Genomic DNA, 25,634 nt, shown 5'->3' with positions numbered 1-25,634 from the left:
ATAACTTCCAAAAAGTTGCTTTTATATTTTACTAGCATATGAAAGCATTTTCGAACAAACTTCTATGAGCTGAAAGAAACCATCAGTATTTGTTTTCATGTTAAAACAGCTGACTTCTTAGAGTGCATGAAACTGAAATGAAATGGTGTAAATTTCTGCAGCTGTACAGAGACTTTTGCGTCTGGCTTGAGTCACTTTTTAACTTCCCAAGTAAATGGTTCAGTGCTGATGACCTGAATCCAAAGAGGCTAGAAAGCTGCCCAGCGAAAAGGATCTTGGGGTGCTGGTCAAAAGCAGCTGAACATGAGCCAGTGTGTGCCCAGGTGGCCAAGAAAACCAATGGCACCTGGCCTGGATTAGCAATAGTGTGGCCAGCAGCACCAGGATGGTGGCCATCCCTCTGCACTCGGCACTGGTGAGGCCACATCTCGACTGTTGTGTCCAGTTCTGGGCCCCTCATTTTAACAAGCACATATTGATACTGAAAAAGATGCTCAGGGATGACCTTATCACTCTCCCAGGGCAGGGATTATCCCTCTGTTCTCAGCCGTGAGGCTGCAGCTTGAGTTCTGTGGCCAGTTCTGGGCACCTCACTTTAAAAAGGACATTGAGGTACTGGAGATGTCCAGAGAAGGACAACAAAGTGGTGCAGGGTCCTGTGAGGAGCAGCTGAGGGAGCTGGGGTTGTTTAGCCTGGAGAAAAGGAGGCTCAGGGATGACCTTATCACTCTCTACATCTGCCTGAAAGGTGGCTGTAGCCAGGTGGGGCTTGGCTTCTTCTCCCAGGGAATCCACAAGAGGACCAGAGAAAATTACCTCAAGTTGTACCAAAGGAGGTTTAGGTTGGATATTTGGAAAAATTTCTTTCTGGAAAGAAGCAGCATTGGAACAGGCTGCCCAGGGAAGTTGTGCACTCACCATCCTTGGAGAGATTTAAAAGATATGTAGATGTGGCAGTAAAGAACACAGTTTAATGGTGGCCTTGGCAGTGCTGGGTTAATCATTGGACTCACATGATCTTTAAAGGCTTTTCCAACCTTAATGATTCTTTGAATTTCCTGAAATATAGAATGCTTTGTGAGAAATTAGACTTCTGCCTTTACAGATGCCGAGTTTCAAGCCAGAGATAAATGATTGTTACATTTCAAAGATAAAACTCTGAGATGAGAGAAGCAATTATTTTTAGTACATATGACAGATCTATAGTAAGTCTTCCTCTTCCTTTCAAGGGGCTTGGGAAAAGGATACTTCCTATTTTCTGGATGGCAAATCATGACTGGTTTCTTCTTTTGACTCCATAAAACTGAATATTTCTCTCTCATATGTAAATAGAACTAGCAAAATAATTACATAAAAGCATAGTCAGATAATCACTCATTACAGTAGATACTACATAAGTGTTATAGAAGGAACACCAGGAGTCAAGTACTGTGGGAGGGTTTTATTGTTTTGGTTTTTTTTAATAGTATGCTTCTTATTTTCCTGTTTGTTTTTTGGGTTTTTTCTTTGTACCATCAACTTAGCATTAAACATGCAAACAGTAAACATTTGCTTAAAATGCCTACTATCTGAATTACCTGAAATAATGTTTTATCTAGCCCGTCGAATTGCTCAAGATTTAGACACTGATCAAAGTTATTGCCTTCAATTTTTTTCATCAGAATCAAGCTTTGAAATGTGATGGAGGAGGCATTTCTAATAAAGCCCCTGATATATGCATAGTGTATAAGCTTCATTTGGAATGTGGCAGATTAATCAATCTCGTTGATTGGTTAGAGGTATGTGATGATGCAAACAGTACCCTTACCTGCTTTCAGTATTCTGATTGATCTTTTTGCTGCATGTCTGCTTTTCTTTAGTGCCCCTTTTGACAGCTTAAATCATTCCATACCTTGGTCCACAAGAACTCACAGTAATTCCAATAAGTTTGTCTTTACTGTGAATCATTGATTTCCAACTCTGTTGCTCTGTGATGAAACTATTTTGCTTCTGCTTCTATTTTATGCTTGGCACAGATCAGATTTTGTGCTTAAAGAAATTGCCTTTCTTGTTTTTGTCTTTGTTTTTAAGTATTCTGTGACACTTTTATGGAAACAGGCAAGTGGGGCTCTTGGAGAGAAGGCTTGTGCCAGGGAAAAGCCAGGGTCCTTCTAGCTTAATAACCTGTCTCATACTGTAGGCAAAAGCAGAGAGAGTATAGGAAGAGAACATACATTACAATACAATATGATCGTCTTCCTGGCTAACTATCACGTTTTAGTTCTAAGGTTTCCTACACTTGAGTGGTTCTTCTGTATTTTGTAAACCTACCTGGATGTCATTACCAATATATTTTAGCAACCACAGCATCCTCTGCAAGAAACTGTAGCTTACCTACCTGCAGTTTAGAGGGTAATCCTTTTAGTTGTTCCAAGTGTGTTTTGTTTGCTGCTGCCTTGCTTCTTGTGTATTGTATATTCCTACCCAGACTCTTGCTGTCCCTCAGTTTTATAGATTTCTTCACAGCCAACTTACCTCTATCACATCCCCAGAATATTTAAGCAGTCTCACTTTGAGAGTATTTTTTCAGTTCTGTAGTTTTGCTGAGAACGAGTCAGGACTCAGAACCTTTTGAGATTTAAAATGCAGGCACAAGAGTTCACAGAGTGATGTCTTGCATTCTGTATTCCTGCCTGCCATGGTAATATGTAACCTTGCTTGCTCTTTGATTGCTGCTGAACTGACATGCTCCTAGAGTTCTCCTTCCAAGATCTTACTCCCCCTGAGTGATAGCCTTTAGCTCACAGCTCACTGTTTTATATGCAGATCTGTCTGTCTATTAACTGGAATAAATCTGTGCTGCTTTTCCCCTTCTAGGCTTTCTCAACTGTGGTGACGGCAGCCGAGGAACCAAACGCAGACGCAGCTTCGTCAGACCAGGTGGATGATACTATCCAGTATCCTTTCTCATTTTAATCAAGCTTGACATGGAAAAGCTCACAGGATTTATGAACCAGGGGTTTTAAAATACAGTTTCATGTGCATTAACTAATTTCAGAAAAATTACTTTAAACAGCCTTAATATACTGAAAATGTCTAAGAAATAGATCAGTTGAAATAGTTGGACTGGGAGTGATGAGGTTAGAGAGCATCTCTTGTCTATAGGAGTTGTTTGGGTCTGAAACAGAACAAAAAGTCCATAAAAAAAATTGAAACTCTTTGGTTAAATCAACAGAGCTGGTATAGCTGTTGGATGGGGGTAGAACATTACTGGGGAACAGATGGGAGGAGGGCTGTGACCTGGACAGCAGAAGGAGAAATAGAAGCAGTAACTCATTATGTTCTAGTACCTTAGACTTGAGAACTTACTTTCCACAGGACACCCATTCTGCTTCTTACTTTGTCCTGATCCTGAACTGAGGTCTAAAAAGTATTTAATAGAGGAGCATTAGAACCAAAACTCATGGCTACAGCAGTAGTGCTGCCACAGAGAAGAAATTAATAGTTGTACAAAAATAGGCTTAACTAAAGGAAAGATAATTATATGCTCTAATACTATACCTGGCATTCCTGGCCTTTCCTTTTTTACAAGCTCTACTGTTAATTGTCACTCACAATAAATTAAATTCTCTAACTTGAGAATATGTCAGACAGGCAGCAACAAAGGCAGAGTGAATAAAAAGTAAGGAGAAGAAAAAAATCTCTGTAATTATCCATCCATTTTTTTGTCAAGGGACGTAAAAGTATAAATTCTTCTGAGACACTACAAAATTGGTATGTTTGTAGGCTTTAAGCTTTTCTTGGCAGTGGGAACTCTTCCTTTGCTGTCACATCATATGCATATGGCAGAACTACTGATCAGATTGAAGATTTGTGTTTCTGTAGGCAGCTTGTGCTCTGCCCTTATTTCCAACAATTTTATTGTGCAACATGTTGTGTAATCTGTGCTTACCGTGACTTAGAAGTCTTGCCCTCCTGGAAGAGAACAGTGTGTCTGTCACTGTGCCATAAAAAGTGTCCTTGGTTTCTTTCCTTCACTGACATGTCCAGCGCTCGCTTTATTCGAGCTGTTTCTGAACTGGAGCTCCTGGGCTTCATAAAGCCCAGCAAGCAGAAAACTGACCACGTGGCAAGGCTGACATGGGGAGGCTGTTAATGTGCCACCAAGGTGCCAATAAACCTTCCCGACGGAGCAAGGGCTGTGTTCCCACTACACCATTCCTCACTAACTTTGCATACTGAGTCAAAGTCAGCAGTGCCTGAATGTTGTGAGATACATTGTGAGTGCCTGGACAGGCTTGAATAGGGATGTTATTTTTTAATGCTCATCTTCCCTGTGTAATGTTCTGCTTTACCAATGTTCATGTTCCAAATACTGTATTGTTGTGTCAGTTTCAATCTTCTTTGCTGTGATATTTAACAGTCCACTGATAAAACTCAGGCTAGCAAGCCAAAAGGACAACACTGGCTCTGTCAGCCGCAAAAGTGATGAAGCAGTATTATTAACATCCTTATAAGCTGGTGGGATTTGAGTCATTATTATAAAATGCCTCCTAGATCCTTGAACTAGATTTAAAAATAAATAAAACAAGTATGCTAAAGAAGACAATGAACTTCCACAGCCTCTGCAGTGTGTTCTTCCAAACTGGTCTTAATGCCCTAAAAACTCCTTGGGAAAGAGAAGAGGAGAGAATAATTGCGAAGAAACTTAAGTTTTGCCCTTTGGCAAGTCCAAAAGTGAACTATTTAAATAATTTCCTTTTTCTAGTGAAGTTGATGACTGCTAGCTGACTTCTGCTGTTTGGGGAAGCTTGTGCCAGCACAGACTGAGAACATGGCACTTTGTGCACTCAGGTGGAAAATCACCTAAAGCACGTTGTATGTAACCTCCCTCTTTGCTGAGGGTTTGTGCTGCATGCAGGCAAAGGAACAACTGTGTGAAGGGCAGTGTAGGCTGAGTGTGTACCAGCACTGCTCATCTGCTGATCATCTTCAGAAAGCCTTCTCAGACCAACCTTTTCCCTTGACTCCGTTTGAGGAGCAGATGTGTTTATGGCAGCGTCTGTGCCCTGTTCTTCAACCACGGGAAAAGCCTTAGGAACCAAAGGGAAAAGCTGCATTGCCCTCCAGAGCAGTGTGTCTGCCATGCTTTGACAAACCCTGTCAAGGGCTCTGACAGGTGCACTGGAGTTTTGTAAGGGCAGGAACTTCAGGGCAGCCTGACCACCTAGAAAGGGCTGCTGTTAAGAGAGGTGTTCCTCCCAGACAACTGCAGAGTGGTAATTATTTTATTGTAAAAGACTACCTCCAAAGAACTTTGACACCCTCAGCTGACTGAGAAGGGATTAGAGGCTTCATTTTCATTCTGAGGCATTGAACTGGTCCCTAGTTCAGCCATCAATAGACTCCAGATGCTCCTACTCAACTGCACTGGCACTTCAGCCTGGAGCTCTGAGGACAGAATCACTTCCATAAACCAGATCTGTACTGGGGAGGGGAAGTCCTGTTAAAAGAATCAGTAACTTAGCCAGCTGTTTCCCCAGGAACATATATAAGAGATGTCAGGCTTGTTATAAATATGCTCAGAGATGGTAGGAGTTGTGTATTTTCCAACTGCAGAAATTGCAGAGTCACAGCAACATGTCCTGCCGTGTGTAAGTGGAGGTCTGGTTCTAAATGCTGCCAGCCAGTTCAGGAGGGGGAGGAGGAGGAGCTTATCAGACTCTATTGCCAGAACATGCAACTTGGGAAACAATGACTAAAACCTCAAGAGCATGAATTTTTAGGATGGCAGTGGAGCACTTGCTGAAGTTCCAAGACACAGGTGAAAAATTCCTGTTCCCTGGTGAGCAGGCTCAGGGACCTGTTCAGTAGTGTATACAGAGAGCTTTCCAGCAGCAGAGAGGAAAACAAGACATTTCAGCAGAGGGGCAGGCTGAACACTCCCCCATCCTGAACCTCACCCCATTTATCTCACAAACACACTTGACAAATGAAAGGGAGCAGCACCAAATGTCTCTGATGTGCAAGAGGACAGGGAACCAAGTGCTTTGGTGTGTAGCTGTCCCCTGCCATCCCCCTCCGCTAACCTCACCCCAGATTACTTTCACATCCCCGGAGGGTGAAATATTCCGAAATAAAGAGAAACCAGCCTCAACAGTGTGTGGCCTTTAATCCCCAAATGTGCAGGCAACATGACATTAAAACAGTAAAATTAATAGTTAATGGCTGTTTATTCCCTTTAACTAATAACAAATCTGTATGGTTAAAGTCACATTTGCTGTGCTACATAGGGTTTTCTCAGATCAAATCTTTAATTCTGTACTTGGTGCTTCATTTTCTTCAGAAAGGAGGGTAAGAAGGTTGAACAGTTAAAAATACAAACTAAACTGGTCATAAATTTAATTTAGTTCACCTTTCTTTCTTCAGAAACTGGACTTTGCAATCAGTCCTACCTTCCTGGAAAAAGCTTAACATCACTGAATCTGGAACCAACGTCAGTAACAGCTGAGACACCCTCACTCACATACCTTAGCTGAAATAGAGAATTCAACTAGAAAATTAAAAATTAGTTTCTACAACTGTCTGCATAGTAATAACATGTTTTGCAGATATTCCAGAAAACTTTCACTGTCTGCAATGCTCGCTTAAAAAAAACAGGACAAAAAAAATCACTAAAGTGCTAATGTCTGTAGTAGTTCTGAAACTCCAGTGTAAAGCCTCACCTCTGAACTAACTGTATCATATTCTTAGGTAACCACATCTCTCAACAGAACTGCCAAAAATCAGACCTGAATGGAAGTTAACACTCATTGAAATAACCATTCCAATCCTTTTTCTCTACTGTTACAGATGCTGTTCTTTGACACCTCTTTACACTACTGCACTACTGGTTTAAAACACAAACTTTATAACTTCTTGAAGCCTACAACAGCAATAAACTATAAGAACAGTCCAGGTGCCTGTAAAAGCCATTTCATCACTGAGAATGACTTCTAATACAAAAGTCACAAGCACTGGTTAACATGAGCACAAACTCTTAATACTTTACCAGCCTTCATTTTTTTCTCCCCATTGTGGAATCCGAAAGCTTAAATCCTTCCCAATTCCCCACTGGGCAACAAAGAGAGCTTTCATAAAGCAATTTTTTAAAGCAGAAACTGCAACTGGTCATACTGTTCAAGAGGCAAATCTCAAATACCAGCACACAAGATTGCTTGCATCTCCTTCCTTTGCAACCTTGAAAAACGCTCAGTCATCTTGCTCTCACATCTAGAGTCAAAAATCAACACATGGGATGTACATGCTGCTTCTCAAGTACACAGTAACTGAGATCTGCTTGGAAAGAAATAAATACATCACTACCTTAAGAACAGGTTAACCAAGACCTCTGGTTTCACTCTGTTAAATTCCAATTAACTGTTCTCAGCCTGCTTGGCTTTTTTTTTGCAGTTACACACAAGTGGTAAAAATATTCTACACATGGCCACCATAAAGTGTAGTGCCAAGAACTGTGTAGTTACTGAACTGTATCTATATCTCAACTCAAAAGCCTTTGAAAAGGCTCTGCAAAGCAGGTTTGTTTTCAAGCACCAGTCAGCTCTTCACAGTACCCGAATTTCCCTAATTTTTTCAACAGCCATCAAGCTGCCAGCCATTTTCCTACTGAAGAGTATGTCTCTTAGAACAAGCCTTTCATGTGTGATTCATCACACCAGATACTGGCACTGAGATTAGGAAAAGGAGCCAGTTTGAAGTCCAAGACAGAACAAGCAGCAGGTTAAAAAATGAAAAATTCCAAAGAATGCAACCTCATTTCCAAAACAGGCACAACTTAAGCATTCCACAGCTGTTATACATCAGCACCCATGGTGCCATGCTTTTCATCTGCCACAAGACTGCTTATTATGCATCAATTTGGAGCAGTACAGGAGTGGCTGGAAGCTAGCATGACATCACTTATTTATAAATTGTAATATCCCAAAGGAAAAGATAAAAACACAGGAAATACATGAGATGTATGAGGATGCCAGAATTTGCATGGTGGTCCACTTAGAAGCAGTGATTTTCCTAGCCTGGGCAACTTAGAGAAGGAGGTCAAAAAGTGAGGAGCAGGAAGGAGAGGGACTAAAGACTTCAAGACAGACAACAGAAATTACAGCCCTTGACAGTATTATCTTCAGTGACAGAAGACCTGAGAGGAGAGTCTAGTAGAGATTTCTCATTTCTGGGATTCTGAAAATAAAGCAGAAATAATCCAAGTATTTAGGCAACATAGGTTTCAGGACAGCAAGCAAAAAATACTGATACTATGGGGCAATGTGTCCAATTCTGAACCTTCAATCTCACTCCTAAAAGAGTTCACCAAGAAGCAGAACTCATCAAAAGGCTTCTCTGATACCATAAGTAAGCATGAGCCAATTACCAAGTTCATCTACCACCTTCAACTCAAACTCCTCTGTTAATCTGAGATGGGACAGAGATCTATCACAGAGCAGACTTCCTTTAACCAGAAGCTGACAGTAAGTTACAGAAGAGAGCAGTTGATAATCAAACGATTACTTTGAAACTGCTTTCTTGTCCCCAGAGCAGGTAACTGAAGGCCTTTATAGCAACACACAGATCTGGACTTGCCATGTGGGAACGTGGCAGTGATTCAGAGACCCAGCAGTGCCCAGACAGCAGCAGCCAGCACCGACACAGCAGTCTGTCAACAGCTGAATGCATCCAACAAGGCTCTCAACCTTTAACAGGCATTACACACCTCCAGCTCTTGCAATACCTACGCTGTCCCAGTTTACAGTACATGCTACTGCTCTATCTCATGAACACATTTCCTTTAATGTGTCACTGAAATCTGAAGGAAGGCAAGTGCAGCTGCTGTTTGAGTCATCTGCAGCAAGTTACATCACCAGTTTTGTGTCCATTCTGTACCAAACATGCTTCCTCAACACAAAATACAGATGATCTAAGGAAGATTTCTCTGCCTCTGAAGAATGACCTGAGATTTTAATCCACCTCCTTCTCCTGGTCTAAAACTGACCCACCCACTATTGCTAGTAAATAAAGTTTTCATTTAAACACTCAGATTTAAGTTTATTCATACACAGCAAAAGTTCCACCTGCATATTAAAAACAAACAGATTAGAAGTAAATGTTTTATTCTTCCAACTAAATTCCAGTACTACAAGGGCAGTAAAACAATGATACACTGAAAAATTGCAGCAATAAACATTTGTTAAAGACTGATAGAATAAATAAAAACTACAAAAATGAGAAATCATATAAACCCATTCTTAACCCCCAAAAAAGTCATGGAATACAGAAATGCCCTCCTTCACTATTTCACAGGCAGTACTGTGGGCTATTTGCTTAAAATTGTCCTGGGATTACATTCTAACTTAACTGTGATTACAGTTCTGTTGTAGTGCACAGTTATGAAAACCACACTAACTTCAGTCAGAAGTGTCATTCTACATTTTTATTTACACAACCAGTGAAGGGCAACTTCTAGAACACCAGCTTTAATCCTTTACTTTTTCAAACTTATTAACATAAGAAGCCAAATCGTAATGATACAGCAAATGAGGCCACTGGTATTATTACAGGTAGCAAAGGTCCACATCCAGGTGGTACTGACATCAGGGAGCACTCCAAAACCAGTTGCTGCATAAGAGTGGTTGCCACTGACAAAAGCTTGAAATAACCTGTGTTCACAGGGGGGAAAAAATATGGCATTGCTGCAAGTCTTTACTGGGATAGCTTGCAACAATAAAACAGGGTGTATAGGGCAGCCCACATATGCAGAAAGTGTGATTCATGAAACATCTGGAAAGAGAAGAAAAAAATAAAAAAGAGTTAATGACAGCAGTAACAAGTATCAGCTTTGTGCAAACCTTCTAGTATCAAAACTGGTTTCAGAACTAAAACCCCAGCAGGCTACAGGAAACCAGCTGTGGATGTTTTAAGCACAAGCTGCATTTTCTCTCCCTTTCAACTTCAATATTTCATATTCTCAATTTCGAGTATTTTACCTTGGGGCCTAGCAGCTTAACAGCAAACAATGGCCATTTAAATTATTGAACACTTGGTAACTCAATGCTGTTACAGGGACCAGAAGAAAGAGATACTCACAACTGGCAGGCTGTTCTCCATATCGTCGCATGATCTGATCATGCGTGAACTTCACAAATGCGTCATATTGTTCTGCAAGGATGAAGCATTACGTGTATGAGTATTAAGTTTAAATCAAGCAGAAAAATACTCAGGGCTAACTCACACAGAAATCATACAAGTTAAACACATCCCCAACTAGTAGTAGTTTTAAATAACTTAACACAGTTTGTAGCTGCCATTTCTTTTTTATCCTCCAGAACAATTCAGCCAATGTCCCCTTAATTAAACAGCTCTCCCTTACAAACTTCTGTAAATGAGGAAGATGGCAGTAAACTCAAAGAGAATTATGCTGCACATAATGAAGACCTCAATATACCTCACACCTGCTAAGTATTACACACCATATTTTGAAAAAATGAAGTGCCCATTTTACAGATCCATAATGGGGGCAGGGTAGTTAAGGAAAACATGGCATAAAGGTCAGTGCTAGGGTTGGAAATATAATTTGTCTGCTCCTACCACTACCATATATAAGAAAATTAATTTAATAAAATGGAAACACAAAAGTATAGGAAAGGGATTTGCTACAGAGTTAGAAATTCTATTTGCTGACCACCAGAAAAGCAAACAAGAAACTAAAAGGTTGAAATGCTAAGTCACTAACTTTTCAGTAATTCCAATCACAAAAATAGCTACTATGGGAGACACATAGCTAACTGTGGACTGTATGAAAATGGTTACTCTGTCATCTGAAATGAAATTTTGATATGAAACATACTTGGCTTTGAACTAAACACTGTCATTTCCCAGAAAGGTTACTCCTTCTATACACACATACATACAAATACATTCACAATATTTTATTCAGTTTTAATACTGCACTCATCAGCAGGATATCACCTTTCAGAATTAGGAAATTGAACAAGGAGAGTAATATCTACCAGATGCCGCTTCTCTCCATTCCCCTTCCTCACTTGTGGAAAAATACATGTGCAGCAATGTGGGGTGTTCTGAGAAAAGGGCAAGGTCAAAGAAGGCAATCTTCAACCAAAAATGCAGCTAGATTTGTAGTGGTTCCTAGTCCCACAGGTTTGCCCCAATAAAGTTCCCATCCTCTTGCAGGGATGAGCTTCACCTTTGAAGTAAACAGGGTATCAGTAATCAGCAAGTAGTGCAGCAGCAGCCCAAAGTACGGAGTGACCCAAAGATCTAAGGACATTCATCCCTGACCAAGGGGCCCTGCAGTCATGGCAGCCAGCTCAGCTCCCCTCTGCACACAAGCAGCACCTGCTTCACTGCAGTTCTGACCAGCAGCTTTTCAGCAGCCCTGCAAGGACTTCAGCCAAACAACAAAATAACACAAAGAGCAGACTGAAGGATCTAGTGCACTGAAACCATTTCAAAAAATAAAAGCAACTAGAACTTTTCTTAAAGTATGTATTAAAGGCCAAAATCAAACTTGCTAATGTTCTTTAAAGGTGGAAGCCAACATACGCAGCTGCTTTGTAACATTATCTTTGTTAGAACTACAGTTTTGCAAATTTTTTAAAAATTCAGTTACTAAAAAGCCCCTTTTTTATTACATTCAGATTCACAAGTTAAGCAGTCCAAAGGTAGGAGCAGCCTACAGTGAACTACTTGAAAATTTAAGTGAACACTGCACAAATACTTACATCACTGTGTCATATACATCCTAACTATTTTAAGTGAGGTGGATAAATGACATGAACCCAAATACAATTATGATACTATAAAAGGCTGTTTTTCACAGTCTTTAAAACCTTTCAAGCTAGTCTGCTAAGGCTCTTGCAAAACCAAGCTTGTGCTAACACAGCAATTTGAGGTAACAGAGGCAGGGAGAGAAATCAGGGGATTACAATGATCTGAGTTTTCCATTTACCAAACACTTTCTCTGCATGAAAGGCAACTCTGCTTGCAAAGAACATGGAAGCAGGAAAGAATAGGCAGTGTCTGGCTAACTATCTACATGACAACTCTGATTCAGAAAATATCCAAGATGCAAACATTCAGTCAAGTCACTTGAAAGAAGCTATTCAACTGAGATTTGTTATGGACTTAGTATGGAATTTCCAGTCACATTTCCTTTGACTTTACTTCTGTAACAAAGAGTATCACCTTACTGCAAAAAGTTTAGAAAAGGATATAATCGTTCTGTAGCAGACAACCATAACTGGCCTTCCAGATAAGGAATTTCTAAACACTTCTGTCAGTCTTTAAAATCACTGAATAATGTTGAAAATGTATTAGTGGCTTAATATATGTGATGCAGTAACGTGATCTTCCTAAATGCTCTTTTGGTGAGCACCATGGTCAGAACAAGTAAACCTAAATCATCTCACTAAACCACAACTCCCAGAGAGAATTCAATCCCCTCCCTTTCCCAAAAACAAACCCAACAATGCTCCCTTTGGGACTGAGACACAGAGCAGATGTAAGGAACTTGATAGAGGGGTTTCCTGTTTGCAAAGAACTACAAGCTTGTACTCCAAAATTTGTCTGGAACAAATGTAAATCTACCTGTTCTTCAAATGGTTATTAACCCTGTTAAATGAAATGCATTTAAGAAAATACAAGAAATGACCCAATTCCTAACATACATAAATTAGGAGAAAAAGTTCTGTAGAGTCCTAATTCATCAGGCTGAAGCAGGTTAAAAAGAAAAACACTGAAATGGAACACCAGGCCCAAAGCAGCAGAAGTACTCATGGCTCTAGTTATAGTTCTAAATAGATATAGATTTAAGAGGGACAAAGAACTACAGAAATGGCAGATCATCAAGTGTAGAACATGAACAGAATTTCAGGTGCAGAGACAATACTATCACAAGCAACCCACAAGCCTGGTGACTTTCTGCATGTGCATGCCTGTAAAAGGTTTTATTCCCACCTGAAGAGACCTGCCAACTTTAATTCTCATGTTTTCAGGTGGGAAAAAGAACAGTTGTAAGTATTCAAAAGCAAGTCTGCAGAACAATGTGCTCAGATTTTCATTATCATTACACTAAATATTAAATTAGACTCCAAATCATACTGTGAAAGCATCTACCTCTGAATGCAAAGGAATTTAGGTGCTCAAATGCTAGCAAGAGGCTTACAAGTAAAGGACCTCAAAAACTGAAGAAAGGTCATAATTTACAATGCTGACATTAGCATGATCTTTATGGAAAGATAAGCTGGCATCAGGTGCCAAGAATTTCAGCTGAATTGTGAAATACAAGAATTCAACATGGAGCATCAGAAGAACAGCTGAACTGATTCTCAGGCAGATACCAAACACTGCTGGCAGCAGTGTAATGGTAAGTACTGGGAAGAGAAAGGGAAATTTAAGGTATTGTCATCTTGCCAAATTCCAGAAAAAGGAAGTCAGTTCCCAAGCAGGAAAAAAACAAAACAAAAAAAACCAGTCCTTCAAAGAGTGCTCTAAAAGGCAGTCTTTCTGGAGGAAAGAAAAAGAAAGAAAAAAAAAGGAAAGAAGAAAAAAGGGGGAAAAAAGGGGAAACTGTCAATTCAGACAAAATAGCAAGAGAAAGTTCTAACTGAAATAAAACCACTGTCTGCACTGAGTAGTAATAATTAAGAGTCATACTTTCTATCCAAAGCAGCACAGAAGGAAAAAACCTATCAGAGAGTAAACATTTTTCGTGTCATGTATGCAACCCCATACTGTCATCAGATTACATCAGAAAAAAACATAAACAGAAATAAGAAAAGTTTTAGGCTGTCAAACACACTCTGAGGTATATTATCCTGAACTGCAAGATACCTGCAAGTTTTGTGGTCAAAATTTCTTCATACTCTTCACGGATTTTCTCTTCACGTTCTTTCAGCAAACGTTCACAGATCATTCCAACTTGTCTGAGAGTAAACAGGGGCTGTTCTTTTTTCAATGGTGATGATGCTGCAGATGAAGTACCTAAGAGTAAATATTTGGGCATATCAATTTACAATTACAAGTAGATTGGAACCAGTTTTTTATAATCAGGCTTTTTCACACCTTTTACATTAAAAGAATTTTACAAAGCATTTGAAGAAGATTTTCTCTGCTATTTAATCCTCCTAATTACTATTGAAGCAAAACTGGATGCTCAAAAGGAAGACATCTGCAATGGACAACACACAGAGCTATCCAAACTCCAAGAGTGCTATACAAACACTGTGAACACCATTGACATGGCAGTTGCCACATACAAATTATATTTTATATAAAAGTTACAGTACAGTATATTGGTGCCAAGACAGTTGCTTTGCAAAAGCCTATCAGCGACAGAGTAGGCAGGATGGTCTCCTGAAAACAATGCCAGGTTTTTGTCCAACCAGTTCTTAAAACGAAAAGCTACCATGTTCCAGACCAATGCTGTTATTGCCAAAAAAAGCAGCAGTAACTAGTGGGAATGTGTCATAACACAACAGGTAACAGGGAAAACTATTTACTCAAATGGAATCTGACAGAATAACAGAATATAGCAGAATTACACACAATTTATGGCCAAAAAAACAACAGTAACTGGCGAGAGGGTGCCATAAACCACCAAGTAACTGGAAAAAATTGTTTACACAAGCAGAGCCTAAGAAAACATAGGAAAATTACACAGAATTATCTGGGTACCTGGCAAAGCTGGTCCAGTAAGGAGAAATGCATGTGGCTGTGCATCAGTAGAACAACAAGGATCTGTCTGCTGGAAGCTATTTTCTAAATGTCTTCTCTTCTGCATGCGTTTGTACTCCTGTTTTATGTTATACAGAATTTGTTCTAAAAAGAAAAAAGAAACAAAAAAAATCCCCTAAGATAACTGTCTTGACATTTCACCATTTCACTCGATTTCCACTCAAACATCAAATGAAACATAAATGCTGCAGATAAGTAACAGATGATAAAAGACATACAGACCCTTAAAACATGACCCACAAAACCCACAGTGTTTTACCTAAGACATAAAACCATTAGAATGATTAAAAAAAAGGTAACCCAGACTGTTTTCACCAGGAGAACACTAGCAAAAATGTTCTTAGTTAAGGTCAAGTATTGGCACCAGAGTACTGCTAACAAAAAACCCCCACTTCCTAAAATTTAGGAACGATACAATGTGCATGGGTGAAAATTTGGCTATAAAACTTATATTAGTATTAATTACCTTTGTTTCATATATTTAATCTTTGACCCCTACACAGCATTTATCACTCATACAACAAGAGACTCTAGAATAAAACATCCATATGAATTGCCATTCCTCTCTGTAGGCTGAGTGGCCTACAGGCAGCACAGTGAAGAGGAAAACACAATTTATACAATATGCATTAAGCACCTGCTGCTTAAAATATCAAAGAATTGGAAGCTGACAGGAAAAATACAAAAGCTTTCCACAACATTTTTGACAGCCTCAAATTTATCCAAATAAAATACAGTGGATGGATCAACAGTCACTTTTAAAGGAGTATGGCAATATGTAGTGCAGCTTTTGATTGCAATGAATAAAATACAGTAAATTATTTTAATAATCTCATCTCCACTGTAGAATCATACGGGAAAAGCAAATCCTTGCAACAGGAACTACCAATCCTTTGTGCCTTCTCTCACACATTTGGTATGAAATTCCACATACCAAATGGCTCTCAAGTGCATCAGTGGCCTAACTGTATATCCTCTGGCAGTGTAAAATATTCATGAAAATAAAGGAATCTTCTACTTTTTACATGAGACCTTCCCATAAAGAAATTTCAAAAGACTCTCATTCTTCATTACTCTTGCTTTTAAATGCTCAAATGCATTGAGAAAAAGATTATCTGCACGATTGGCTTCCACTGAAACTTCTAGACTTTTTAACAAAGACAACTTTCCAAAACTCAGGTGCATATAAATCTACATGATCATGTCAGAGTTACAAAGGACTCCACTCAGAACCTTCCTATTTCTGTTGCATTTTGCCAGTACAATACCATGAAAACTTTAACCAAATTTCATGTTTGCAATCCGTATGCTACTGAGGTTCCCTATCTGAACATTTTTAATCAGGAACCATGTGAGGCAGGTAACTTCAGCTACCACCATCTTCAGTCGGTGGCTGAAGTCTCTGCTAGACCAAGTAGAACCAATTCTCAGATTAGATGTTTAAATACTGACATGGTTCAATTCCATGAGTGAGTCTAGAGATTTCCAATTCATAAAAGGAGGAATTTGAGTCAACAGGAGTGTCAGCAAAGGCGCTTCTTGGATTTTGTCCATTGATGAAGGACTTGATACCTTTTCAGTCCCATGCCTCCGGCTGTACAATTTCCAACTCTCTAATAAGAGGTCAGTAATATGGTTCAAAGAAGCAGCAAGTGCAGAAGACAATAATAAAACAGTAACAAAAAAGCACAGCAGGTAAATTAAGAGAAGGAACCACAAGAAAGTGGTGCTGGGGGAATAGAGGATTCATACTTTCTGTAGGCCAAAATACATGCACTCCCATGCAGTACCAAAGTACATAAACCATATTAAACCAAGATGCAGTCAGGCTTCCAAAATTAAACAGAATCCCATACAGAGCTGGTCATGTGCATACACACATCAGTCAGAGAATGGCCTAACAATATTTATACTCAATGGCATTATGGTGGTAGAACAATACTTCTCAAAATCAAGCACTGTTCTGGCTGCAGTGATACAGCATAATTTTGAATAGAAACCAAAGCAGCTCCTAGGATCATCTGTGCTAAAGCATGTTTACACTATGAGAAACATGACTGCACATATTCACGCTGCATTTGTATTAACTGAAAAACATAATAGACCATGACCATCCTTCACTATGACTACTTTGTCTTGGCCACACTTTTCGAACTCCATGTGAACTGCAAAAAAACCAGCCAAATTTCAGGTGTAACAACTTGGATAAAAATATTTTCTACAGTTCTCCTTTCTTTTATCTTTATTGCAGAAACATTCTCAAACCACATTAATCACCAAAATCATTAAGGACAAAAAGAAGTAAACATACTCTGGTCAACCGATAAAACTGCAAGAGTTAAATCAACAATCATATGCCATGTCTGTCCCCATTCAGTCCTAACAAACAATGGAAATTAAACAAGGAATAATTTACAGAAAATGTTAAAATACCAGCCAGAATAGAAGGAGCAAAAGCAATTGGGGGGGGTGGACAGGGAGACGAAGCAGAGAAATCACATGTGGATTTTTTGTGCACATACATGATTCTAGTCCAAATTATACCGAATTGTGGCCAAGAAGTCTCAATGATATTACAGCAATTTCATCTACTTCTCATTTGGCAATACTTTTTAAATTGTCACCTTCAAATCTTGCTGTGAAAATAAAAAATCTCTATAAACACTACTGACAGATACTGGGAGATTCCCACTCTGACAAAATCCCTTTAACAGTTAGCATTACTATGACTTCAGCTAAAAGTATACAGCTAAGTAAAGTTTAAGAGAAAGGACTATTTAAACATGACAAAGCCTACACTGCAAACAGCAACCAGGAGAAAAAAAGCCTGAAATGTTAAGCACTAACTGAACACTTGCTAAGCATGTCTGTAGCCCGGTTTGGTAAACAGTATTCCTTTGTTCAGACTAACTTACAAGATTTAAGGCACCACTCTTCAGCACAGAAAAGGGGACTGTAAGGCGTACTCAGTACCTTGCTGGTAGCAGGCAAGGAGACTGACTCATCTCATACTTCCCGATTTCCACCACTTATAACACGGAGGTTAAGAGTCAAGAAATGCAAGTTTAACATAGCAACAAACTTTCAATGACTTCTCATGTGAATGATGAGACCAGGAACGTTCAAATAGAGCAGGCACATTTTTATATCAGCAAAGACTAAGTAGATTCTTATTAACTTACAGTAGCATAAAATCTTAAGACTTAAAACTACTTCTTTGTGAAGTGTAAGTCTGCAAATATTTATGACTCATTTTAAATGAAAATCTGAATGCCAAATTAAAATCATCTAATACAATAAGAAAAACTGCTTAAATGCACCAAGCTATTTCTCCCATTTACAGTTCTGTTTCGTAATTCCACACAAATATATTAACATTTTTATAGCATCTCAGCACCTGCAGAAAGCCATGAAATATTAAGGTAGTGCAAACCAGACAACTTCTCAACACCATCTATATACAGCAGACATCTAGCTGTAAAGACTTTTAAAACTCTGACCTAGTTAAACAAATCTTAGAATTAGTAGATCCAACCTACTTTTGCATCCAGAAAGTCTTCATGCTTTTTCAAGTTCAGTTTTTTTAACTTATCTGGCTTCCAATTAGTTCTGACTATTCTCTCTGCAGTGCACAACTGAATTAAAATGTGAACTGAACTGGTGTCAAACACGGCACAGTTTACGTGCCTCAGTGTGGAGGCCCAAATTGTCCTTTAAAACAATGACATGCATTTTAATTAACAAATTATTTTATATATAAAAATTTAGAATCTGAAAGTACGCTCATTAAAGAAAATCTACTCTGTCACCTTCTCTAAGACTGTAAAATTTAAGTGAGAACTTGCATCACATATATTACAACTCATTAAATATTTTAAATAAAAGCTTTCATCCACTTTGAACATACACTAAAGCTCAAATCAGATACTGTATGTCAGACAATGATTTGATCTGAGATGACAAAAGGAATATACTTAATATGATGAAACACACATCACTGTGTTGTGAGGCCTATCCTCAGTTTCTTTGTAATTTCACTCTACCCCCTCTGCTCAGTGTTTCCTGCTGGTTAGAACCACCTCTGAAGATGCAGAGCTATTTAGCAGAAAACTCCCGGCAGAGGTGCTGAAAGTGAAAATCAGACTTGCTGGATCTGGTGTAGCAGCAGGAAAAAGCCACACTGCTAACACACCGAAAGGAATTAGTACTTCATACTTCGTACATAGCATTTCAAATTCAACATGACTATGAATCTCCACCAGTTACACAAGAACTTGTTTCATGCCCCCTTGTCCTTCAGGATCAAGGCTAAGATTGACAAATGAAAACTGCTATCATCTTATCATAACCACCAAAGGCATCAGGGATTCAGTCAGGATTCATTCAGTACAATGAAATGGATACTTTTTTTAAATCCAGATCTGTGTACTGAGAGAATAAAGCTGAGTACATAGGTTCTTTAAATTCTGCATTAAGATCTTTCAGAACCTGAGATGCCATTTGGAGAATGAAGACTTCTGAATTAAGAGAGGATGAAATATGAACGGGGTAAATTAGAATTCAAGCTTTACATCTTATCACACTAATGGATTACAAAGCCAAATATTCATTTCCAAGGAGAGATGTAGTCTTCCTACATTCTTTAATTCATGATAAGAAGTCAAGTTAATCTTTTTCAAAATTCTGCCACCTAATTACTTCATCCTGGCCTATAATTACCTAGAAACTATGTACAAAGGAAACCGTTCAACTTAAAAAGTTAACAAGGCAAACAATTATTTTCTCCATTTTAGTAATTGCTTATCAACTATGAAGGTGCTGACTGTTTCACCTGAAGGACTTTCTTCTTTGGGCTTGATTTTTGAACTATCAATCTCTCATCACGGTTCTTGGCTTCTCTGATTTAGCGAAAGGAAAATTCAGCAAAACACACAGGAAGGTGACTCAATGCACTGAAATCAGAGTAGCAGTCTTCCTGGCCTGAAATGGAACCTTTAGCTCAAGTTTCAGTTTGCAATGTCACCATTCAACATATGCATTCAAACTTGAAGCATGCCTGAGATTTCTTCTAAGTAATCAATCAAATGCTATCCTGATGTCAATCACAAAAGTCTTTAGGGATTTCAGCTTCTGTTAAAGCAAAACTGCTCCACTGTCCTAGTTCAAATTAACATGTAACATTTCCATTAGGTCTTCAACCTGATTCAATACCTAGTTGAGGTCACCACATTCCTACTTCTGGTCTCCCCACCAGACTTCTGGCATACAATGCTTATTTTAAGATGCCTCTAAAAGCAGCATTGCAGCAGAGCAATGGGTAAAGGTATTCCTCAGGGTTTTTTTTTCCACTTAACCAGGGAACCTCGGCAGAGACAGAAATTAAAACAACCCAAATATTCCTCTTACTCTCCGTGCTTTGGTCTCAGATATCAACCACTCCACTTACGTTTCTCAATTAGGCATGTTAAGAGACTAGTTACAGAACGTATACTTTTGGAAACCATGCTCCCCCTCAGAGAAGCATGCTCTAAGCCAGAGAGAAAATACTGATAAATGGGTATACATGCTGACACCTCACAGCCACTGGCTATTGCTACAGAATGGATAGAAGCACCTTGCCACGGACTGGGGCAGAGAGCAGGCCACTTCACGAGATCCAGTTACTCCCGGTTTCAGGCTGATAAAAGCTCTGGTTCTCCCACAGGTTGGATGCTCACATATGAATTAGCTCATTCTGCAAATGTGTTATTTCAGGAAGTCCCAGTTGTCCTGATCAAGGGATTGAGGAATGAAAAATAAATCAAGCAATGCAAAATGTATTAGACACAGCAATTAGATCTCTCCCTTCACATAAAATGTCACATTGCATTTATCAGACTTGCCGTTGGAAGAAAAAACAGCTTCAACATTTTATGACATCTACAACCAAGTGTATTTAACATTTATAGTCACCACAGGCATCTATACAGAAATTTTTCATATAAATTAAATTATGAAGTCCAGATGCAGTCATTACGTGACTTTTTTTAAGGGGTGGGAATGTTTTCTTTTTTAAAATCCTAATGACTTCTGCAATACTGGAGCAGAATGAGAAACTTGGCATCTCACTGAGATAATTTAGCAATAAATACACATGTGGATAACTTAACAAAACTGAAATTAAGCAGAAGGAGATGCAGCACTACTAATACGTCACATTCCAAAGCCACTGGATTTGCTCACTTAAAAGCCAAACCTATGCTTGGCCATTGCCTGACCAAGTTTCAGACAGAAGTGGTTCAGTTTGCTCAAGAGGGCAACTCAAAGGTCATAGGAGGACGGGCCACAGGCAAGACTGACAGTTCTTCCTATTCAAAAAGGTCAAAGACATTTTCTTTCATTAATTTTGAAAAACTGTGTCAATTACATCAATCCTTTTCCAGATTATTCTGTGAAAGAAAAAGGACATACTAAAGGCAAATTTATCTACCTTCTGTGTGTAAAGAGTCCTCATGAGAGGCCTGTTCTCAACAGCTCCACCCACTAAGGTATTTAGTTTGTAAAATTAGTTAGTTGCTGGGAAGTGTTGAGGCAGATGAACTTTTCAGATGGAGGAAAAACTGCATGTGCTAAAGCCGGTGGATTTTTAAATTATTTCATCCTTTCTGACTGCATAAAGGTCTTTCAAGTTAACCTCTGGTTTTGGATGAAGTGTGGAAAAAAACCCTTTTCTCAGTCTGTCTTCAGAGCTTCTATATACACCAGGAATTAGGAGATTTAAATCCCTAAGATCAACATTATTTGTCCCTTCTGTTCCCCCAATTTCTTTCAACTGTATTTCCCACTGCAGATTCAATCTCAGAAATGTCCAGACACGGAGGTTTTCAATAACTAACCTGCCTCTGAATTTAAAAAATTTAAGAGCAGTTTTTTCTTTTTTTCTCCCACGCCTGAACAATCTCTCATCTGGGTAAAACTGCAAACAATGGTTCCAAAACATCCAGCAGAGAGCAGAGAACTAATATTGCCAATGTTTTCTCCTTTCACTCTTGAATTCATTTAACAGCTTTGAAACAGAAAAGCACCCTTTAGACTTCAGAGGAAACCAAACAAGAGTATGCATAACACACAGGCAGCATCCAGACCCAGGTGCAGATATTCTGATTACACAAAACAGACTCATATATAGCTAGAATTTATGTGAAACTAAAACTCATCTGTAGTATTCAAGCAGTAGAAAAATATTTAAGAGGAGCCACTCTTTCAAAACTAAACCAGTTTGAAGCCAGGCAGGTATGTTCTGCACTGCCTATAGTGAACACAGTTTTAAAAAACATAATTCTACATGAAAATAATACTATTCAAAAATTAGCAAACATACTCATGAGTATGCTCAAGCCAGTAAGCACAATTCCACAGAAAGTACAGACTATAAAGCCACAATTACAGTTTGGCTGCCAAATTCACCGAGAAACTGGAAGTGACCTAACAGCTGTTCAAATAACCACAAAATATTAAAACACTCTTGTGAGAGATAAATTTCATTTCGAATAAGCCTACCCTCTCTCGAACAGACATTGGTTATTTGTCTATGACCACTCCATACAGACAGCTGTTTTCTCATCTGACTACCACACTGTATTCTCAGTTCTCAGCACACCACTCAATCAATCTGTATTCTGCTTTCAGATAATTCATTTTTGAAATGATGAACGATGTGGTAAGAAGTCATGGTGCTGATATAGTCTCCACTGTGTGAAGTTAAACACTATTAGGCCAGAATATCAAATATAAAAAAAACGTTTAAGCATGAACTTAAAGTCTAAGAATCAGGTCCTTAATATACAGAGCTCTGATTTCATATGAACATTAATTTTCATTACACAGAATTCAGACAGACACTTTTGAAGTGCTGGAAATCTAAGGATTACAGTAACAGGCTGAGAAAAGCCCAAGTCAAGTCAAGAGAATTCTGGCCATTGTTAATAAATTTCCCAACACAAAAACTAACACAAAATGGTGACTCGGGAACACTTTTTAAATCGAACTGGAATTCTTTTCACACATATACCAAGATTTATCTGACCCTAATGCAGACATCTGCATCAGAAATGGTCACGTGAACTCATTTTAGAGTCAATGTGAAGCAATATATATTTCTGCAGCACACTAGGTCTAAACCTAAGTCAGAGCTCTAGAATAAACCACCTGATTCTTTCAAGTTATTAGCGGGAAAAATGCAAACTATTAGTTCACAGGTACATTTACATAATTAGATAAAACATACACAATATTCCAACAGCCCGCTTTAAAATTATGAGCTCTTTTTTGTTCAGTGAGGGTTGAAATGAAATATATACAATGTGATAATACCCCTAAATTCAACTGAAATTAAAAACTAAGCAAGCCGATTAACGGATACATTTATACCAGCACCGAATAAAGATTTCTTCTTTTCCTGAAATGGAAACCAGAGGGAACTTTTAAGCAAAATCCATGTAAATGTGTACAACTTCAAGTTTTGCTTAGGAGTATTCAAATGCTGTAGGAGACATTTTGATTTACTGTCGTTCACTCTTCATTATATTAAACACATTTTTTATACATAAAATGCATCCTTGTCTGTACATAAATCACCTTTTCACATGGATTACCACCTGAACCTTTGATTTTCTCAGGAGATAAAGAAGCCTGTATTTGCTCAATTTTATTAACATCTCGGTTTTTAAGCCCTTCAGAATGGTTACGATAGAAGCTTAAGTATTACCTCAAATATTGCTGTAGGCTGGCTCTCCTGAAAATTGTTTCGATTTGCCTCCTTTCAGCAATACATATTTACTGACCAGACAACATTTATATTAAATATTCATAACCTAAGCTCCCCAAACCCTAAAGAAATCAAAATAAATCATTGCAAAGAAGTAACACTTATCCTCTAAAAGAATCAAATTAGGTCTGATTTTAAATATCTATTTCAAAGTATATGTAATGCCTCGCTGTACCAGTGAGTGCCATCCATCACAACTCTCATCCCAGACCGCTGACTCATTCAAGATCCTTTCCTAGAGGTTCAAAAAAATATCAAGGCACTGATGCCAAGTTTTACTCTGTATGTCCTCTGTATTTCCTCCATAGCAATTTTTTATTATTTTATTAAAAACCTCTAAAAAATGTATTGTATAGTACCATTTTCCGAACTAAGAATATTGAAACAAGGCACTGTCCTACGTGTAGATGGCAATTTGAACATTCAAGCTTAGTGCTTGGTAACCTGGAGCCAACTTTTGTTATAAAAGGGAGTACTAAACACAACAGCGGAAGGAATTCTGCTGCAACAACTGCAGAGGGCCTTTTTTTTTTTTTTTTCCTGCACACAAAGGACACGGATACATCCATACCTCGGCGCTACAGCCACTCATGGCCGCGAGCTGCACCGTCCCCGAGTGCACGGCTGGAAGCTGCCCACTGGACTAAGCATGGTATCGGCCAATCAATCCTCCGAGCCCAGCCAAGATTAATTCCTTTCTTTTCTCCCTACCCGCTGCTAAAAAGAACTAGGATGATTTTCAAGTGACAACCATTACACAGGCAGACCTCGAGCTTTTAAGGCCGCCGGTTGACTCATCTCTCGCACCTTAAGAATGTAAAAGGGTTTCGTTCTTGCCCCGCGTCTCCCAGACGAGAGGAGGAGACCGCCCGATTCCATTTTATCTGCCCTAAAGGCAACTCTCACCCTTGCACACAACCGCTTTTAACGCTCGGTTTCCCTACGGAACTTTTAAGGATACCACAGAATGGGTTATCCGGGACGACGGCCCGTATTAAGAGGCTGGGAAGGGGGATTACCCCTTTGTTTTATCCGCTTTTGCCTTTTCCCAGTGGCGTTCTGCGGGTGATGGATGACAGGCCGGCCTCCCCGCCCTGCCCCCTCGCCCTCCCCCGATGTCTGAGCAACGGGAGGAGGTGCCGCCGCCTCGACCCACTGATAATGGCTGCGAGGAAGGGATCGATTGGGGCCTCGCCGACTCCCGACCCCAGCCCCACCTCGGTCACACCCCCGGTCCCCTGCCGCCCCCAGCGTTTCCGCAGCTCGACTCGCCCCTGCGGCTCTCCTTGCCACATCCAGGGGAGCAGGAACAGAAGGGGAAAAAATAAAAGCCGGTCTCCTCCTTTCCTAGGATCGAGCTTCTCCCCAACAGCACCCCCGCCCCCTACTCAGGTCCCCTTCTCCAGTCGCACCCCCCGCCTTCACCGACCCCTTTCCTATGGCCACCCGCCCGCAGCGGCTCAACCCGCCCCCCCTTCTTCCTCCTCGTCCCTCCTCCTCCTCCCCCTCCTCTCCTGCTGCAAACGGCCATTTCTATTGTGTCTCTCGGTGCCAAGCCGAGCAGGGATCGCCCCGGCCGCTGCCAGCCGCACAGCCCGGCAGAAAATGGCTGGAGGGGGACGCCAGACCCACCCAACCCCCCCGCCCCCTTCTTCCTCCCCGCTTCCCGGCCGCCTTCCCGGCCCCCTCCCCGCCGAACTGCCCCCGAGGGGGCTGCCGGGCGCAGGGAGTGCCGCGTCCCTCACCTGTGGTGAGCCGGGACGACACCTCTCCGAAGGGCGAGGGTTCCATGCGCAGGTACTTCTGCGGGGAGGAGGCAGCGGCGGCGAAGGAGGAGGAGGCGGCTGAGGCCGGGGCTGACAATGGCGCACATCGCCTTCGCTTCGGGGACGCCGGGCTCAGCAGCGGGTCGAAATCCAGAGTCCTTTTCAAAGTGGCGCCGCAAGCCATGGCGCAGAGTGGCTAAGGGGTCTCGGAGCGAGGGGCAGCGGTGGAAGCAGCAGCAGCCGGCCCTGCCCAGAGGCGTCTTCCCCGCTGTCTGGAGTGG

The 25,634-nt window shown here is 40.1% G+C and overlaps 2 protein-coding genes across 4 annotated transcripts in view; one reads left to right on the top strand and one right to left on the bottom strand.

The window, feature by feature from the left end:
* ORC3 (origin recognition complex subunit 3) overlaps window positions 1-4,592 on the top strand; it is a 35,514-nt gene extending 30,922 nt beyond the window's left edge. For both annotated transcript variants that reach the window (XM_014877835.2, XM_014877834.2), the window contains exons 18-20: window positions 1,662-1,778; window positions 2,857-2,936; window positions 4,030-4,592. In XM_014877835.2, coding sequence (XP_014733321.1) covers window positions 1,662-1,778; window positions 2,857-2,936; window positions 4,030-4,135 — 303 coding nt within the window. In that variant the 3' untranslated portion in view covers window positions 4,136-4,592. The remainder of the gene's footprint in view (window positions 1-1,661; window positions 1,779-2,856; window positions 2,937-4,029) is intronic.
* A 4,531-nt stretch (window positions 4,593-9,123) lies between these two features.
* AKIRIN2 (akirin 2) lies at window positions 9,124-25,554 on the bottom strand. 2 transcript variants are annotated; one of them, XM_014877814.2, is made up of 5 exons: window positions 25,333-25,554; window positions 14,722-14,865; window positions 13,879-14,028; window positions 10,114-10,185; window positions 9,124-9,807 (listed from the first exon to the last, which is right to left on the bottom strand). In XM_014877814.2, the coding sequence occupies exons 1-5, from the start codon at window positions 25,535-25,537 to the stop codon at window positions 9,797-9,799; spliced, it is 582 nt and encodes a 193-aa protein (XP_014733300.1). In that variant the 5' UTR covers window positions 25,538-25,554; the 3' UTR covers window positions 9,124-9,796. The 2 variants fall into 2 exon arrangements, with proteins under 2 accessions (XP_014733300.1, XP_088018196.1); XM_088162070.1 differs by lacking the exons at window positions 9,124-9,807; window positions 10,114-10,185 and adding an exon at window positions 10,192-11,230.
* Between the last annotated feature and the right edge of the window lie 80 nt (window positions 25,555-25,634).

This window comes from Sturnus vulgaris, chromosome 3 (assembly GCF_052056855.1).
Source record: "Sturnus vulgaris isolate bStuVul1 chromosome 3, bStuVul1.hap1, whole genome shotgun sequence".
NCBI lineage: Eukaryota > Metazoa > Chordata > Aves > Passeriformes > Sturnidae > Sturnus > Sturnus vulgaris.
The sequence above is the reverse complement of the archived record's forward strand: the minus strand, read 5'-3'. Positions and strand labels throughout refer to the sequence as shown.

What these genes read in the sequence shown, in the direction of transcription:
- AKIRIN2 (XM_088162070.1), bottom strand. Translation starts at nt 25,537, where the DNA reads ATGGCTTGCGGCGCCACTTTGAAAAGGACTCTGGATTTCGACCCGCTG. An exon ending in GTCGTCCCGGCTCACCACAG is followed by an intron (nt 14,866 to 25,332) that starts GTGAGGGACGCG and finishes TTTTCTTTTTAG; the next exon opens with AACAAATTCTGTATAACATA. An exon ending in TACTGGACCAGCTTTGCCAG is followed by an intron (nt 14,029 to 14,721) that starts GTACCCAGATAA and finishes ATTTACTCTTAG; the next exon opens with GTACTTCATCTGCAGCATCA.